Genomic DNA, 18,832 nt, shown 5'->3' on the forward strand with positions numbered 1-18,832 from the left:
TGTTCAATGGCGTTCAAGTCTGGGCTCTGGCTGGGCCACTCAAGGCCATTCACAGACTTGTCCCAAAGTCACTCCTTCGTTGTCTTGGCTGTGTGCTTAGGGTCGTTATCGTGTTGAAAGGTAAACCTTCGCCCCAGTCTAAAGTCCTGAGCGCTCTGGAGCAGGTTTTCATCAAGGATCTCTCTGTACTTTGCTCCATTCATCTTTCCCTCGATCCCGACTAGTCTCCCAGTTCCTGCCCCTGAAAAACATCCCCACAGCATGATGCTGCCACCACCATGCTTCACTGTAGGGATGGTATTAGCAAGGTGATGAGAAGTGCCTGGTTTCCTCCAGACGTGACGTTTGGCATTCAGGCCAAGGAGTTCAATCTTGGTTTCATCAGACCAGAGAATCTTGTTTCTCATGGTCTGAGAGTCCTTTAGGTGCTTTCTGGCAAACTCCAAGCGGGCTGTCATGTGCCTTTTACTGAGCAGAGGCTTCCGTCTGGCAACACTACCATAAAGGCCTGATTGGTGGAGTGCTGCAGAGATGGTTGTCCTTCTGGAAGGTTCTCCCATCTCCACAGAGGAACGCTGGAGCTCTGTCAGAGTGACCATCGAGTTCTTGGTCACCTCCCTGACCAAGGCCCTTCTCCCCCGATTGCTCAGTTTGGCTGGGTGGCCAGCTCTAGGAAGAGTCCTGGTGGATCCAAACTTCTTCCATTTACGAATGATGGAGACCACTGTGCTCTTTGGGACCTTCAAAGCTGTAGAAATTTTTTTTGTACCCTTCCTCAGATCTGTGCCTCGATACAATCCTGTCTCGGAGGTCCACAGACAATTCCTTTGACTTCATGGCTTGGTTTCTGCTCTGACATGCACTGTCAACAGTGGGACCTTATATAGACAGGTGTGTGCCTTTCCAAATCATGTCCGATCAATTGAATTTACTACAGGTGGACTCCAATCAAGATGTAGAAACATCTCAAGGGTGATCAGTGGAAACAGGATGAACCTGAGCTCAATTTTGAGTGTCATAGCAAAGGGTGTGAATACTTATGTACTTGCAATATTTCAGTTTTTTATTTTTAATAAATTTGCAAAAATTTCTACAAAACCTTTTTTCACTTTGTCATTATGGGGTATTGTATGTAGATTGATGAGAAAAAAAAGGAATTTAATCCATTTTGGAATAAGGCTGTAACATAACAAAATGTGGGGAAAGTGAAGGGGTGTGAATACTTTCCAGATGCACTGTATACCTTGTTATTAACAAGGTTTATCTCTCTCATCTTTCATCATCAGCCACTTCTCTGGGGTCGGGTCTTAGTGACAGCATGCTAAGTAGGGCACTCAAGACATCCCTCTCCCCTGCAACGCCCTCCAGCTCCCCCTGGGGAGCTGGGGAGGCGTTCCCAGGCCAGAATGGATATGTAGTCTCCAGCGAGTTCTGGGTCTACCCCGGGGTCTCCTCCCTATTGGTCCTCCTGGACCAGTCTGCGATGCCAGAAGTTGGCATGCCCCAGTCCCCGCCTTTCCCTTTCGCCCAGCCTGCATTGCACCCTACCCCAATGCTCATCCCCGCGGGTGGTGGATCCATGGTGGTTGCTTCACAGCAAGAAGGTCCTGGGTTCGAGCTCCGGGGCAGTCCAACCTTGGGGGTCGTCCTGAGTCATCCTCGATGTGGCGTTTGCATGTTCTGCCCGTGTCTGCGTGGGTTTCCCCTGGGGGCTCCGGTTTCCTTCCACAGTCCAAAGACATGTAGGTCAGGTGAATCGGCCTTACTTAATTGTCCCTAGGTATGAATTTGTGTGTGTGTGTGTGTGTGTGTGTGTGTGTGTGTGTGTGTGTGTGTGTGTGTGTGTGTGTGTGCTTATTGCCAAGAAGCATTGTTACAACAAAGAAATAATCTACCAAACACAAATTTTTTTACTTTTTGTGTATATATATATATATACACTACCGTTCAAAAGTTTGGGATCACCCAAACAATTTCGTGTTTTCCATGAAAAGTCACACTTATTCACCACCATATGTTGTGAAATGAATAGAAAATAGAGTCAAGACATTGACAAGGTTAGAAATAATGATTTGTATTTGAAATAAGATTTTTTTTACATCAAACTTTGCTTTCGTCAAAGAATCCTCCATTTGCAGCAATTACAGCATTGCAGACCTTTGGCATTCTAGCTGTTAATTTGTTGAGGTAATCTGGAGAAATTGCACCCCAAGCTTCCAGAAGCAGCTCCCACAAGTTGGATTGGTTGGATGGGCACTTCTTTGAGCAGATTGAGTTTCTGGAGCATCACATTTGTGGGGTCAATTAAACGCTCAAAATGGCCAGAAAAAGAGAACTTTCATCTGAAACTCGACAGTCTATTCTTGTTCTTAGAAATGAAGGCTATTCCATGCGAGAAATTGCTAAGAAATTGAAGATTTCCTACACCGGTGTGTACTACTCCCTTCAGAGGACAGCACAAACAGGCTCTAACAGGTACTATTTAATGAAGATGCCAGTTGGGGACCTGTGAGGCGTCTGTTTCTCAAACTAGAGACTCTAATGTACTTATCTTCTTGCTCAGTTGTGCAACGCGGCCTCCCACTTCTTTTTCTACTCTGGTTAGAGCCTGTTTGTGCTGTCCTCTGAAGGGAGTAGTACACACCGGTGTAGGAAATCTTCAATTTCTTAGCAATTTCTCGCATGGAATAGCCTTCATTTCTAAGAACAAGAATAGACTGTCGAGTTTCAGATGAAAGTTCTCTTTTTCTGGCCATTTTGAGCGTTTAATTGACCCCACAAATGTGATGCTCCAGAAACTCAATCTGCTCAAAGAAGTGCCCATCCAACCAATCCAACTTGTGGGAGCTGCTTCTGGAAGCGTGGGGTGCAATTTCTCCAGATTACCTCAACAAATTAACAGCTAGAATGCCAAAGGTCTGCAATGCTGTAATTGCTGCAAATGGAGGATTCTTTGACGAAAGCAAAGTTTGATGTAAAAAAAATCTTATTTCAAATACAAATCATTATTTCTAACCTTGTCAATGTCTTGACTCTATTTTCTATTCATTTCACAACATATGGTGGTGAATAAGTGTGACTTTTCATGGAAAACACAAAATTGTTTGGGTGATCCCAAACTTTTGAACGGTAGTGTATATATATATATATATAATATAAAATCCAATGAGTCAAGTAAATTCCTTATGAGACAGTACAAGCCTGTTTCATGCCATAAGCAATCATCAGCTGTCAATAAAGCTTTACTGACAGCTGATGTCAATAAAGCTGAAGTCTACTTGAGGGATGGAGCCCCATTCTTCCAAAAGATATTCCCTCATTTGGTGTTTTGATGATGGTGGTGGAGAGCGCTGTCTAACAAGTCAGTCCAAAATCTCCCATAGGTGTTCAATCGAGTTGAGATGTGGTGACTGTGAAGGTCATAGCATATGATTTAGATCATTTTCATACTCATCAAACCATTCAGTGACTCCTCGTGCCCTGTTGATGGAGACATCATCATTCTGGAAGAGACCACTGCCATCAGGATAGAAATGTCTCATCCTAGGATAAAGGTGATCACTCAGAATAACTTCGTATTGATTTGCAGTGACCCTTCCCTCTAAGGGGACAAGTGGACCCAAACCATGCCAGGAAAATGTCCCCCCACAGCATAACAGAACCTCAAGACCCCCGCACCATAGGAGTCATAATGTTATTAGCTGAAACTGTTTATCATGTTATGCTAATATCACAGAGTATACCAAGTGCCAAGACGAGCCTACCATGTTTTTCGCCTTTACGTGATTTTTAACCTGTAGATATTAGCAAACTCGCTAAAATGGTCTTTAGATACAATGTACTTTTGCCACTGGCAGGGCTACAAAACAGCAGGTCCTCGTTTTGTTTGTATCATATTTCTTCCAGCACACACAGGGGGAGGAACATGCATGCCACGAGCACGGGGTGGAGTATTACACATTTCTATGGAAAAAGCACAAAGAAGAGGAACTACCAAACCAGAAATCGAGCTGCATCGATATGCATCCAGGAAATTTGAAATAGAAGAACATCAACAAGAAAATTATGTTGACCGCCAACAGCAAAGGTGTTGCTGCAAAAATAAAGAAACGAACACCTGACCGTAACACAAAATGAAGAAGATAGAAGGATAAATGATAAGGTAGAGTTAGTCCTGGCTGACGTTCAACAACTCTTGGAAATTGTTCCCTGACTTCAGCCTCGGGCATCCTCAAGACAATATCCCGGGCAGGAAAATTAGGGAATTGTCTTAGAAAAAAACCCACCTATAAATATTTAAATAATGCGTGTAGGTATGAGTGCAAATAATGCGCAAGGGCAAGTAAAATCAAACATACCTATATATAACGTAAGACACCTATATAACGCGCATTTTTATGTATCATCTAATCTTTGATAATCTGCGTTAACGATGAACATCTTTTCTTATCTTCCATTCGTTATACAAGGGCATAGGATTGGTAAATGCTATATTTAGATTTTGTTGAGCATTATTGAATCACACAGAGTAACGTCACATACCCGCTGGACTTGCTCTCTCTCTCCTCCCGGATTCCTTGGACCCGACCCTTGTCTTGTTGTGAAAGCCCTCCCCGCTGACAGCAGCTCCTCCTCGCACGTCTGGACCAGTACGACCGCCTCTAACCCTGCCTGACTCCATGACGGCGACCCTCGCATGTTGATGGCTAACGGAAGACCCAGCCAGTTTACAAATGAAGATTATGCATCACTGCACAAAGATTATTCTCGACAAATTTACCAGGCAATAACAGACATCATGTGAGCACGTTCTTCATTCTGAAGATTAACACACGTTTTGGTCATGAAATTAGTTAGCGGTAAAATAAGCTAATTCACATACTGTAGCGAATTCGGGGGACAACGCAATCACAGGAACAGCCGCGGCCGGGAAGCGAACCCGTATCGCCCGCACCGCAGGAGGAATCGCTAACCGCTCGACTAAAGGGTCAGACTCGCCAGCCAATGGCCAGCGTGTCTTCTTGTCCATGCACGTTACAATACTTTGAACAATCAACAGCAGCTGGCGTTAGCCGGGTATATATGAGCACTAGCTTTTTATGATATTACCTTTCTGAAAACGTGTTGCTGTCAGCCACACGATAAACAGCCTAATGTTAAGCTGATCCAGAGACTTGATGATGTCAGTCAAACGAAAGGTTTGATTTTTGGTTTCACGCTCGTCTCTCTTGGTCACACGCAGTATGACAATCGTGGCAGTAGCGTGCTAATGTATCTTGACGATTCGACGATAAAAAGAACAGAAAAAGAACGTCGCCAGTCGTAAATACAACCGCTTTCAAAATGTTACACATTAAGGCCTTAAAATTTACTTCTGGGCGTCCGGGTAGTGTAGCGGTCTATTCTGTTGCATATCAACACGGGGATCGCCGGTTTGAGTCCCCGTGTTGCCTTGGTCGGGCGTCCCTACAGACAGAATTGGCCGTGTCTGCGGGTGGGAAGCCGGGTATGGGTATGTGTCCTGGTCGCTGCACTAATGCCTCCTCTGGTTGGTCGGGGGCACCTGTACAGGGGGGAGGGGGAACTGGGGGGAATAGCGTGACCCTCTGTGATGTCTTGAGTTGATGCAGTTGGAGGACAGTAGGGGGAGCTAGAGGGCAAGATAGGACGTAAGTGACTTTAAGAGGGGAGAAGGAGTGTGACGTGGGTTGTTCTGTTAGCGTACGCTAACAGACGTGTGTCTTCGAGTGGTCCCTTAGCAACACAACACCCTCCCATGCTATTCCCCCTGGTAAAACTCCTCACTGTCAGGTGAAAAGAAGCGGCTGATGATTCCACATGGATCGGAGGAGACATTGGCCAAGTACAACTAGGGAGAGGGGGGGGGGGGGAAGGGGGGGGGTGAAAAAAAGAAACTCCATCCATGCAGCCATTATCCGAACCGCTTATCCTGCTCTCAGGGTCGCGGGGATGTTGGAGCCTATTCCAGCAGTCATTGGGCGGCAGGAGGGGAGACACCCTGGACAGGCCGCCAGACCATCACACAGGGCCGAAAAAAGTAAATAAATAAGTAAATAAAAATTACTTCTGATATAAGCAATATATGGAACGTGTTTACTGGGCTTTCAGGACATGTGTGTTCGTAATGTGTTTTGGTGAGAAAGTTTGAATGTAAACAATAAACCAAAGCGAGTGTGTTTACAAGGAAAACTACTGTAGCGGCTCCGTGCTGGGGAGGCGCAGGGGCTCATGGGACGGTAAATGTTTGAGTTGATTGTGTTACATTTTTGCGTGTTCGGGTGTTCTGTTCATGTTGGGATGTGTTGCTGTTTGGGGGTTTCACCCGGACTGGGTAGAGGACTGTTGCTGACTCGACTGACCTTAGGACGTTAGACTGGTGTCGCCAGTTGTGACCTTGGGGGGGGGGTCATTGTGTGCAGTCAGTTCTGGTCTGTTCTGGCCAGTGTATAAATAAAAGTGCACTCCAGGAGTTGTGCGGTGTATGGGGGCACGGGAGTTGCGATTAAAAAGAGATCTCTGCCTCTCGACTCATTCTTCCACGCCGGCTCGCCACACTACATTGGGTACCTTACCATGGTATGTCAGTACCACCGCAGCAAAACGCCATTTCTTTAGATGAGCTGAAATCTGCCAGAGTCAAAGAGCATTTCTGTTCAGTGGCCATAACAAAATGGAATACCGAAGATGAGTTCTCCATGTGTAATGAGTGACTTCTCTCTCTCTCTCTCTCAGTACAGACACTGGACATATTGAGCGTGTCAGGACTGCTCAGCACCAGCCTTATGAAGAAGAGTGTGTGTGTGAGGGAGGGGAGAGAGTGAAGGGGGGAAGGGGGTAGAAAGTGAGTGACATTCGCCTGGCACAGTGTAGACCTCTCCAGAGATTTCAGAGAGATTTCCAGAGGAGTTGACTAAAGGGGAAGAAGAAGACAAGGGAAAACTCTCGTCGCCCTGCCGTCCCTGATCGAAGATGCAGCATGAAATACGGGATTTGTTCCTATCAAATTGGGCAATTACCCTTTGTCGTCGAACAAGTGCAGATGGTTTACTGAGGATGAAACAATATAATGAGCAAGGAAACAACAGCAGACTTGGGCTAACGGCAGGTGTCTCAACATGGGGAAGGCCTAAGGGATACGCTCAAAAGGTCGTGAGCTTTTTCATCACGACACAAGCATTAGGAAAGACAATGGTCTGAGGTTAGTCTGACAGGGCCAAAGGACACAGAGGGATTGGGGAATCAAAGAAGTGTGGCGTACATTTCCAGTTGGATGTGGGGAAAGGGAGAGACAGGTTGCTGCACACAGATGATCCGTCTCTCAGCGGGCCGTGCAAATGCTCGATAGATGCAAGCAGCGTATTCACTGAGCATATGAGGTGAAATACATCAGCTTTACTAGCTTTAATAGCACTGTCTCATGAGATCTGCTGTTTTCTCATGTTCACTTCTACAGTTCAAATTCTTTTGCTTTCCAGCCACTGCTTTGTAAACATAAAAGCTTTTGTGAAGCAAAATATCTTAAATTACTCCTAAATTTAGGGGTAAGTACTCTAACCACCGTTACTTCAGCTAAACTTTACAGCTATTTTCATCTAAGCGCTGTGGAGTCATCCCATAACATCTGATTAAACCGCACAGTTCACAGCATCGATACTCCGTCCTGGAGTTACTGACAGTCTACCTGTTAGACCCATCCAACATCAAATCTGGTTTAGATGACACCCTTGAATGTGCACCAATGTGCACACACAATGGTTTGACTCTCAATGGTGGGACCCAGGGAGTCCTTGAGGGTGCGTGGTGTCTACATGTTAAGCGACGGGGTAAACAAGTAGGGAGTGAGAGAAAGAGAGAGACAGAGAGAGAGACAGAGACAGAGACAGAGACAGAGAGAGAATTAAACCAAGACACCATGACCGCTCACTCTGGAATGATCTTCTGCACAGAAATGGGATTAGGCCACCAAAATGACATTTATCAAATGTTGACACACTTATTATTCATCCCTGCAAATGTCAAAGACGACAGCGTCAGAAGAGAAATTTGGGGTCTGGCAGTATCGGTTCATCCATTGAATGCAGTGAAGAAGTAATGAATGCAGAAAACATACGAGTGCCTCCGCACGCTCGCAGATGTCTGAACCAAGTCATTACTGAGTGCCTCAATGATAAAGATGGACGAAGACATAGGCCTATTAAAAGATACATTCACACATCAGTGGTTGCAGGCCGCACACACAAACACACAATGCACAAATATACACAGATGCATTTTGCAGATCTGTGAACACAGTTTATCTCTAAACTTCATTAAGTTCTCTCGACGGTAATATACTCTCATTTTTTCCTGTAGGGCTATTTCACATGTAATGTCAGTGCTGTTGTCGGTAGTACGAACACTGAAGCTCGGTAATAACAAGGTAATGGTGACGCCCATTCCATGTTAATTCACAGGGACTACTGTCTTAACAACAAACCATCATGTCAATACAGTCAAGAAAGAATTTTATGAGATAAAAACAGAACTGAAGAGAAACAGGTACTTCTGCGTTTTCCAGCCTTGTGTCATTAACTAGCATTTGTGTCTCTGGGTAGTAAACAAAGGGTAATATTAAGATGTTCAGTGTGAATCGCAGTCAAACTGCTACATCGGTAACGTGTCCAGGTAGCGTAGCAGTCTATTCCGTTGCCTACCACCACATGGATCGTCGGTTCAAATCCCCATGTTACCTCCGGCTTGGTCGGGCGTCCCTACAGACACAATTGGCCGTGTCTGCGAGTGGGAAGCCGGATGTGATTATGTGTTCTGGTTGCTGAGCTAGCGCCTCCTCTGGTCGTTCGGGCGCCTGTTCAGGGCAGAACTGGGGGGAATAGCATGATCTTCCCACGCGCTACGTCCCGCTGGCGAAACTCCTCACTGTCAGGTGAAAAGAAGCAGCTGGCGACTCCACATGTATCGGAGGAGGCATGTGGTAGTCTGGAGCCCTCCCTGGATCGGCAGAGGGGATGGAGCAGTAACCGAGACAACTCGGAAAAAAGGGTAACTGGCCAAGAACAATTGGGGACAAAAAGGGGTGAAAAAAAACCCTACATTGGTAACTACCATAAACTACTATTGCTGCTCTGGTGGTGTTGTTGACTCATTACTCTGGAATTGCCTCGCTATTACACTCTGTCTTATTAGCTAGCCGCAAGTCACAATATGCTAATATGTTTGAACTCCCTTACTTGTTACTTAGGCATTTTCTAGTCTGTGTGTATCACCCTGCCCGTGATGAGATGTGATGTTTTGTGGTTTCTGTGTAGCTGTTTGTGATTTTTTCTCCTTTTTTTTCTGGGGCAAGACAGTTGTATAAACCCTAAGGGATGCCTATGACTCAACAGCAGAGAAATAGATACTGTTTTGCAATTTCTAAGATATGCATATGAAAATCAACAGAAGCTGAGAAATCCAATAGCTTATAGCTAATAGACTAGGTCTCTTACCCTTAAGCAATATCAAAACCATCAGGGGTGAATCAAGATGTACTCTACATACACACCCGCACATACAGAAACAGGCAGAATCTTTATTTTCGACTTTTTTTTTTTTGAGATCCTTTTTGATCCCCGTAGGGAAATTACGCTCTGCATTTAACCCATCCTGGTCGTGTAGCTAGGAGCAGTGGGCAGCCACTGTGCAGCACCCGTGGGACCAACTCCAGTTCGTCTTGCCATGCCTCGGTCAGGGGCACAGACAGCAGTATTAACCTTAACATGCATGTCTTTTTGACGGTGGGGGAAACCGGAGCACCTGGAGAAAACCCAGCGCAGACACAGGGAGAACATGCAAACTCCACACAGAGGACTACCTGGGATGACCCCCAAGGTTGGACTACCCTGGGGTTCTAACCCAGGATCTTCCTGCTGTGAGGCAAAAGCACTAACCACTGCACCACTGTGCTGCCCATTTATTCTGCAAAAAGCTACCATTAACTTATTTTCTTGCTGTTTATCTCCTCGGACTATGAGGTGGTCTATTCCCACCGACTCTTGTGGCGGTGTACTGTTCTGAGATAGTCAACAGATCAATCTATACTGTGGTGTTTAAAGAAGGGAACTGCAAAGGAGCCACCAAAAGGGTTGTTTAGTCTGACAACAAAACCCAGTTGCCCAAATACACAGCAGCCATTGCTGCAGCTAACGGATGGCTACAAACAAATGCGTGTGCACACATACAAACACATACAAGATGCTTGTATGTGCACAGTGTCACGCACATGCACACGTACACACACACACAAACACACACACACAGCATACCCTGGGCAGCAAGGGGACTGGTTGTTTTATTTTGGAGAGATTTGCGCCAGGGGACCACAGAGTGAGCTTGGTGCTTTTCAACTTCTCTCCCCCTTATCTGCCTTCATACAGATAAGGGTATGAGGCTGGAAATGACAGTAATGGAATGGATCCAAGAGAATACCTGTGGGGGTGACAGCGTCATGGAGACAGAGAGGGAAGGGAAAGCAGAGACACTGAAGACACATGACTAGAATGGGCATGACAGGAGAAAAGGGGTAAGCCACTGCAGAAACCCCAACAGGTACTGTCACCTCCACGTCACTTGCACACTTCTGTCATCTACCTAGTGTCCCAGTACACCCCATCCCGCCTGCTGCCGAACTCAAACCATGTCGAGAAAGATTCATTATCTTGTTTTATGCACGTCTGCTCGGACTAACGGCGAGTAGTGACAGTAACATATGGGTGAGTGGAAGGACACGAGACGTTCTGTGACAAAATGATTTGAAGACAGACAGACAGACAGGCATACAGACAGAATCAAGTTGCTGACCATCTTCTTCAAATTAAGCTCATATATTTCTACATGTAGTGCATTATTCATTATTTGGTTGTCCTTTCAACAAATTGGTGGCTACCCCTATTTCAACTGCAAATCTGCAAGTATGACCTTCAGAGAGGATCGGGAGTAGGTTTTTCTTTCCTGACAGTGGTGGATGGACTCCAACATGTGATTCTTCTCAGTTTAAAGTGCCTTTACAGGTGCAAATCCTCGCTAGCGTCAGCGACATACTTGGCTACCGCACCGCATTCCCAGTGACACTAATTTGATTAAGTGCACCCCCATAAATGCTGCGACACCTGATTAATTTTCTTAATTTCATTTGGTAATGAAAGCCACGGGGGTGGATTTGGAAGGAAGACTTCGGATATTCAGAGTATATTATACCCTTCTCGGATTTTTTTTTATTTTGTTTTTTTAGTTTAAGTTCATTAATGTCCTCAAAAGCAGAAACATCAGAGGACGAGGAATTGCTCACACATTTATGAAATGTGGGTGTGATCTAAAAAGCACTTGTTAAACTATCTGCAGACTGCTGGAGAGAGAGAGAGAGAGAGAGAGAGAGAGAGAGAGAGAGAGAGAGAGAGAGAGAGAGAGAGAGTGCATAAGGAGGGATAGACGTGGATTTTGCTGAATTACCCGCTGGGACGGGGAAAGGAAATGTGCTAATACAGTGAATATGGGAACAGAAATGATGGAAGGATGGCAGACAGGTCGTTAGGGAATCCCTCGACCACATTTGGTAGCCAGCAGCACGTTTTCTCTCGCAGGAGTCATCACCACCTCCGTACCTGCAGCCTCCCCCTGAGCGTGGCTTTTCTCTCGCTATCATTCTTTTCTCCCCCTATTCTCTTTTAGAAAGACTCCCCCCCACCCCTCCCATCAAGTTCATTTCACACCAATCCATTCTCTTCCAGTCTTTCTACAGCTCACCTTCTCCCACAGCCGAAATAAATAAATAAATAAACAGACGCCTTGCTCCCTCTGCTCATGTACAGAAGCACTGCTTCCTTTTCTGTCTAAACGTCAATCTCAGCACCTCTTTACCTTTAAGCCTTTCCCTTCCTCCAAAGCCTTAGTTAGGCCTGGTCCTGAAATCCAGGCTCAACACTGCACACACACATGCACACACACACACACACACACACACACTCACAAAACTATACTTATGGGGCCCCCTCATTGACTCCATTAATTTCCTAGCCCTTAACCCTAACCTTAACCACACAAACTACATGCCTAACCCTAACCCTTACCCTAACCCTAATTCTACCCTTAACCCTAAAACCAAGTCCTGACCCTAAAATACTAGACCCTTTCATTTGTGGGGCCTGACAAAATGGCCCCACAAGTTAGGTGGTTTCTGAGTTTTTCTATACTAATGGGGACATTTGGTCCCCTTAAGGATAGTTAAACATGGTGTACACACACACACACACACACACACACACACACACACACACACACACACACACACACACACACACAACCAGGCATAACGGTGAGAACAGCATCTAAACTGTCAAACTGCTTACAAATGAAAACGGGCGACTCTCTGAAGGTGTCTTGCGCTATCAGTGCCAGCTGCCGGCCTTGTAATTTCACGTTTGTCATCAGCTGGAAGTGTTTAATTGATTTTCCATGTTGCGCCCCAGTTGGGCTTCTCGAAATGAAATGGTGTTTTTCATAAGCTACTCCGGTAAAGAAGAGATTTTAGCGAATCAATGAGAACGGCTGCTGCATTTGCACTCTGCCTTTTCTTTTGAAGATCTATAGTGCTATTTCCCACCACAATTCAATTATATTCAGTTCAATTCAATAAACCTCATTCATCAGCTACGGGCAATCAGTCGGAAAGTATCCACACATATGCAGCGCATACATGAAACCCACGGGACACAAGTTCACTGTGGGGCTGACTGATACGCCAGTAAGGTGCAAAACGGGGTGGGGTGGAAGGGGGTGATGGGGGGGCGGGGGCTAGTCAATATCAGAATCAGTCAACTGGTGGGGCGGGGGGGGGTGCAGTCCAAAAGCCTGAGCGCTTCAATGGTCCACCGTCTTACAGTTTTCCACTGCCAGTGTTTCAGGGGCGACAGTGGCTCGGCGGTAGGTAGAGCAGGTCATCGGGCAACTGGAGGGTTGTTGGTTTGACCCTCGGCTCCTCCTTGCAAAAATGTCAAGGTGTTCTTAAGTGAGACAACTAACCCCTAACTGCTCCCGATGAGATGTTTGTAACCTTGCATGGCTGACACTGCCGTTAGTGTAGGAGTGTGTTTCTGTGTGTGTGTGTGTGTGTGTGTGTGTGTGTGTGTGGGGGGGGGGGGTGAGGAATTCATTGATTGTAAAGTGCTTTGAGTGGCTGCTGCAGCTAGAAAAGCACTATATAAAATGCAGTCCATTTACCATTTCACCCTGGGCCAGGGAGGGTCCCACAAGTGGGCAGTCATTCAATAGCAGATCCATTTTACAGTGGCACGTTTCACCTCGGCACATCGGCTACCGAGACCGATATTCCTCACGCCAATCTGTAACCAAACATCTGCAAGGACGCACACTCCCCACAACCAGAGAACAACAGACCCCATTCTGAGTGCGGAAGCTGAACAATCTGCTTATTCTTGGAAAGTTCAAGGCTTGACATTCGATTATTCCTCGGCATCTTACAGGGCTTTCTGAGGCTTGTCGAGACTCCGGGCTCTATCCTTTAGCTAATCCTAAACTCCCCAGTGAAAGCAGGGGATGATATGCGTTGATCTGAGCCGCGTTTTGAGGGAAGAGTCTCGTTCCACCAGTATAAACTCTCCCGTTTACCTCCGCTGCCATGTACGTCTCTACTGAAATGTCATTTCTACTGTGAAATCAGACCCTGTCAAGATCAACAAGGGGTGGACGCCAACTCGCGCAAGGGCCTAGAGGTTTACTGTAGAGGGGCAAAAGATTATCGAGGTGTCCGAGGGAACATCACCGGACCAGCGCGATTACTTTTCACATTTTTATACGTGATCTGTATGACCCCGCTCCACTGGATTTTGATCTCACCGGACAACATTGTATGAGCCTTTAGCACTAAATGGCTTGTCCAAATGCAACTGAATTAAAATGTTATTGTGAGAGCTGTCAGTTGTTTTTATTACACACGATGAAGCTGGGTGTATTCGTTCTGCCTTATGATGAACAACTGCGTCCTGTTTTCGAAGACATATGGATTTTAGGTCATCAAAAGTGTGGAGGGGCCATATTATATCACTGTCCCTTCACAATCCCATGCCTTTAACCTCGCGGACACATCCTGGCTTCTTCCTGTGGTTTTGATTTTCTTTTTTTGATTTTGAGATACTGTATTGATCCCCGTACAGGAATTACACTCTGCAGCACCCGCCGTGCAGCACCCGGGGACCAACTCCAGTTCATCTTGCCATGCCTCAGTCAAGGGCACAGACCACAGACAGGAGTATAAACCCTAAAATGCATGACTTTTTTGATGGTGGGGGAAACCGGAGGACCCGGAGAAAACCCACCGCAGACATAGAGAGAACATGCAAACTCCACCAGAGGACGACCTGAGATCGTCCTCTGCTGGAGAAGCTTGTGTGTACTAATGATCCCAAGAGCTATGCTGTCCTGAGCTTGGCTCCTGGTAGAGTCACCCAAGGCGGATAGGTCAAGGGGGGAGGTTTCAGACGAAGCGTGATCTAACAAAGACCTCAACAGCGGAACTGGCGGAAGACAATGCCAGTGAAGGCGGATGAAGGCTGCAACAGAGGGTGGTCCCCAGTTGTCTTGGTTCTCCATGCCATTGGACTCTGGCCGCCCCCTGCCAAGGAACGTGTGGCGGCTGCAGGTGCATCAGCCACTCCACGTAAAAAGCTGTCACGCGCAGGCATCCTCCTGCAAGGATACGCACGAGGACCTAGAAGGAGGACAAGTCATACTTGACCCCGAGTGACTGCCGAGTCTGCCTAGCTACCCTCAATACAGCCGCTCTGTTATCTGTATACATGAGTCCTTAAGACAAGCCTGCTTTCTTTTTTATTATTCAGTCAAGCTTTTTGCCACGTGTGTTGGGCTGCCCCAAATTTTTAAAGGATTCTTTATCTGGTGGGAATCTGCCATTGCTCCGACTCTACCACCAAATGACCAAATAGGCAAATATTAGCATATTTGGTCATTTTTCTTTCAAATCTGCTGCTCATTTTGTTATCTCATTCTTTCTTTCACTCACCCTTTCCCTTTTCCTCCTTTTCCCATTTGAGCAAATACTCAGCTGTATTTATAGAAATGCATTTTCCTATTCAAGGGACAAATCATTTATCATAAGCCGAGCTCCAGCGCAGTGCTTCTCGTGGTGAACTTAGCGTGTTGATTGATTCAGGAGGGCACGTGGGCGCCCCCCCAGTCATTCAAGGGAAAAATGACTTCTCCGTATTTGTCTAAAATCTCGCTTGGTTTGCAGCGGATTACACGGAAAGTTAAATAGCACCAACTTTATAATCCCTTCGCTGCATGACAAGTACAGTACCATACAGCAGAGAGGGGGGGGGAGATAAAAAATATTTGCCCTTCCTCCCCATTTCTACTTTATTATGCCTTTATTTTCCTCATTGCTTTTAAATGTCACAGATCCATTTCCATTTAGACTGAACTTTTGTTTTACTCCAGAGATCTGTGTGACTTTGGCATACTTAACCCCTGTTATGATGGCTGCATAATGGCATAGTGAGGGCACAGGGTCAAGCTAATGTCACACATTTAGCCTGTGGCTAAGGTCAGCTCACCACCTGGGGCTAGTACCACAGAGACGGCTGGGTAAACAAGGCTGACATGGGATATTCCCTCAAAGGAAGGTCATATTTTACACAATATTGATATGTCTAACGGGGGGAATACAGCATTATCAGTGTCGATGCTCTTCTACACAAATGGAGACAGTTCTCTGGGAACAGGGAGACATCGTTTTCTGCACCGAGGAGAAAAACGTCGGGTTGGGATTACTAAAGTACAGAGCCTCTAAGCAGTCAAAAACAGCAGAACAAAGTACAATATCCCCAAACACGCTTGAAACAACAAAGAACAATTTACTAGCAATGCACTGTCATAATCAATGTTGTTTAAACCAGATTAGAGACAGCAGAAGGAGGGCTTGCATCAGCTTTAGTTAAATGTGTGATCTGTGATTAAAGACACCTCTCTGATGCACCAAACTTCTGGCTTTAAGCCTCAACCAAAATGCTTATTTATTTACAGCATCCCTCGGTACATGCTTAAACTACAAAGGAAAAAAAAAAGAATTGCAAAATGAGGGACCCAGTTATTTCTTCTCACATTTACTTCAACTCGATATTTTGCATAAGAGGGAGAACGAGGCAAGCGATGCACCCAGCCGGGCTGATCAATGCAACCCCCCCCCCTCTGTCAAAACCATACTCTCCTATGGGGTAGCAAGGTTTTAACCAAGCAATGGAATAAACAACAACACAATCTCATCGTTAGACATTTATGGGTGCAGCTGCGGCTTTATCCTCGATATAAATTCAACGATACAGAATTATCATTCTGCAGGAAGGCTAATTTAACACACGACACCAGCAGTTTCGCCTAAGGTTAAAGGCATCCTCCTCCGGTACTGTAAGAAAAAGATCACAACAGTCAACTGTCCCCAATTATAGTACACTTTGCCTCAGGTTTCAGAGAGAGACAGCAACACAGAGCCGCTGCCCTTTAGGGCCGCAGAGCTGCCGTTTCTTATCTGCAGGGGGAATGACTTATTCTATAGGGCAATTACTGCAAGCTACAAGGCATTGCATTAGACCGCTGCTCTCAGGAGATAGAAATCACACCTACACAACATGCTGTCTCTGCCAGAACACCTGCTGAATCTCATTCCCAGGAGATTTAAGCTATAAGCCCTTTTGCTCCGATACTGATAAAGCTTTTTAAACTGTTTTCCCAACTTGTCATCAAGTGGCTTATGTCATGCACTGCTGTACAAAACATTATGTGAGTAATGTTTAACTCTGCTCCCTTTGCAGTACGGAAAATGTAATTTATTATATTCTGGGCATGGCTCCTCTCGACAGTGCCATCTATCTCAATTTTCCCTCATAGTCTATCTAGGTAAGATGTCACATGAGTCTGCAGATATTGCTAAACTGTGCACAGGAAAGCAACATGTGGACGGAGCTGCGCGTGCATATGTACATGAACGCATTTCTACCTTTTATGCCTCTTTGTGTATTATCATCTATGAGTGGTAAATGCAAATCTGTAACGTATGTTGAGGTTGCTCGATGCATTTTGTGAGGTGCAAGATTTCATTATCTGCTTTTAATGTGATGTGCACTCCAAACGGTGACGGGGACGACGCTGCAAGCAGGGAGCAGATGAAGGCTACTGATTGGGCTTCGCGACAAAACACATTTTATGAGGCTCAGCCTGCCGTGCACTTGAACAAGCAGGATGGGAGGTAAAATTCAATTAATTACAGTAATCAAAACCCCATCCATGTGACTGGAGAGGTCACTGTGGTGGTACGCAGCAGTCAACCGACGAGACACTACTGTTTGAAATCTATTTCATGTGATGCTGCTTGGAACTGACACCCAACACAGACGCACAAGTACGCGAACAGTCTCACGTGTGCATGAAAATGTGCGCGCGCGCACACACAATCAAATTAAAAGACCATTACCGTGAATTAGTAGTATACCGCAATTTGGAGCCTGGCTACTTAGCCCCAAGACAGACATCAGTGACAAGTGACGCTGGCTTGCTAGGCAGAGCAGTAACACTCCACAGCATGGGAAGCTTTAGACGGCTGGAGAAGGAGGCGAGAGTCGCAGCAAGGTGGATGGATCGTATCAGATGACACAACCTGCTCACACCAAGCAGAAAATTAATAAACCTGATAAATACGCTAACAGGACCCGACACCTCTCGGTCGGACAAAGCAACTGAATAATTAACATCCGCATTACTCTGAAGTTCATTTCATGCACCACAGGACCCTTCATCCCGGTGTACGTGTCACAACAGAGAGACAAATGATGAAGAGTGCTTATAGCTCTGCCAGTCGGGGGGGGGGTTGTACTTTTTGAAGAAAAGGAAAAAAGGCAGGTTGTGTTGTGTTTTTAATTAAACCCGCTTTATCTCGTCTCGTCTCAGACTCTCGGCTCAGCGCGCACAAACACGCGCACACGCAATATTCTCGACAACGGCTCCCCGCGGCGAGGCGGCGGGCGAGATCGTTACACACAGTTTTAATTGATGGGATGAAAGTTGCCAATTAACCAACTCGCCTATAAAGGCAACCTGCTCGCGTGTCAACGGGAGGTCTGCGTCCGGACACGCAGCCGCCGTTCGTAGCGGGGCGCGTGCGGCTGCGAGGGATCTGTCCGCCGTGCTGAACGCCGCGAGACACATGACTGACGATGTGGGGGCACGCGAGCGACCGCAGCGACGGACTTGGCCGCCGAGGTGAAAATGCGTCAAAGGAAGAAAGAAGAAAACATGGACAACTCGGGGGGGGAGGGGGCAGGGGCGACACACAGCCTACTTACACGAAAACTCCGAAAAGGAGAACTCGGATGCCAATCTCCAAAGCCAGAGCCCGAATGTTTTTCCTGCGGTCAGGAGGCGACATATTCATGGTTCTTGAGGATATCCGGACCAACAAAAAAAAAAAGTAAGACGGAGAAAGAAAGAAGAAGAAAAGCTGGCGGAGGGGGACCGTTCAGTTCGGAGTCTGGCTCACTTTGTAATCCACCTTTAACTTGTTTTTCTTTATCTTTTTAGGCGCTGTTGGGAGGCGGTGCTCCTGGCACGGTTCGCCGTGTCTCCGCTGTACGTCTCCTCCTCCCCGCCCGGCCGCGCTGCTCCGTCCCAAGCCTCCGGCGATCGTCTTTTAACGCAACTCTGCTGCTGGCACCTAGCTGTTCCTTGGCTGTTTCTGAAGTCTGCTTCGTCC

At 46.3% G+C, this 18,832-nt stretch overlaps 1 protein-coding gene across 1 annotated transcript in view; it reads right to left on the bottom strand.

Moving 5' to 3' along the window:
- plpp4 (phospholipid phosphatase 4) overlaps positions 1-18,514 on the bottom strand; it is a 72,564-nt gene extending 54,050 nt beyond the window's left edge. Inside the window, exon 1 of the mRNA XM_056292143.1 lies at positions 18,426-18,514. Within this exon, the coding sequence (XP_056148118.1) occupies positions 18,426-18,514 (89 nt within the window). The remainder of the gene's footprint in view (positions 1-18,425) is intronic.
- Positions 18,515-18,832: the final 318 nt, after the last annotated feature.

The sequence above is a fragment of the Lampris incognitus genome, chromosome 13 (assembly GCF_029633865.1).
Source record: "Lampris incognitus isolate fLamInc1 chromosome 13, fLamInc1.hap2, whole genome shotgun sequence".
Classification (NCBI taxonomy): Eukaryota; Metazoa; Chordata; class Actinopteri; order Lampriformes; family Lampridae; genus Lampris; species Lampris incognitus.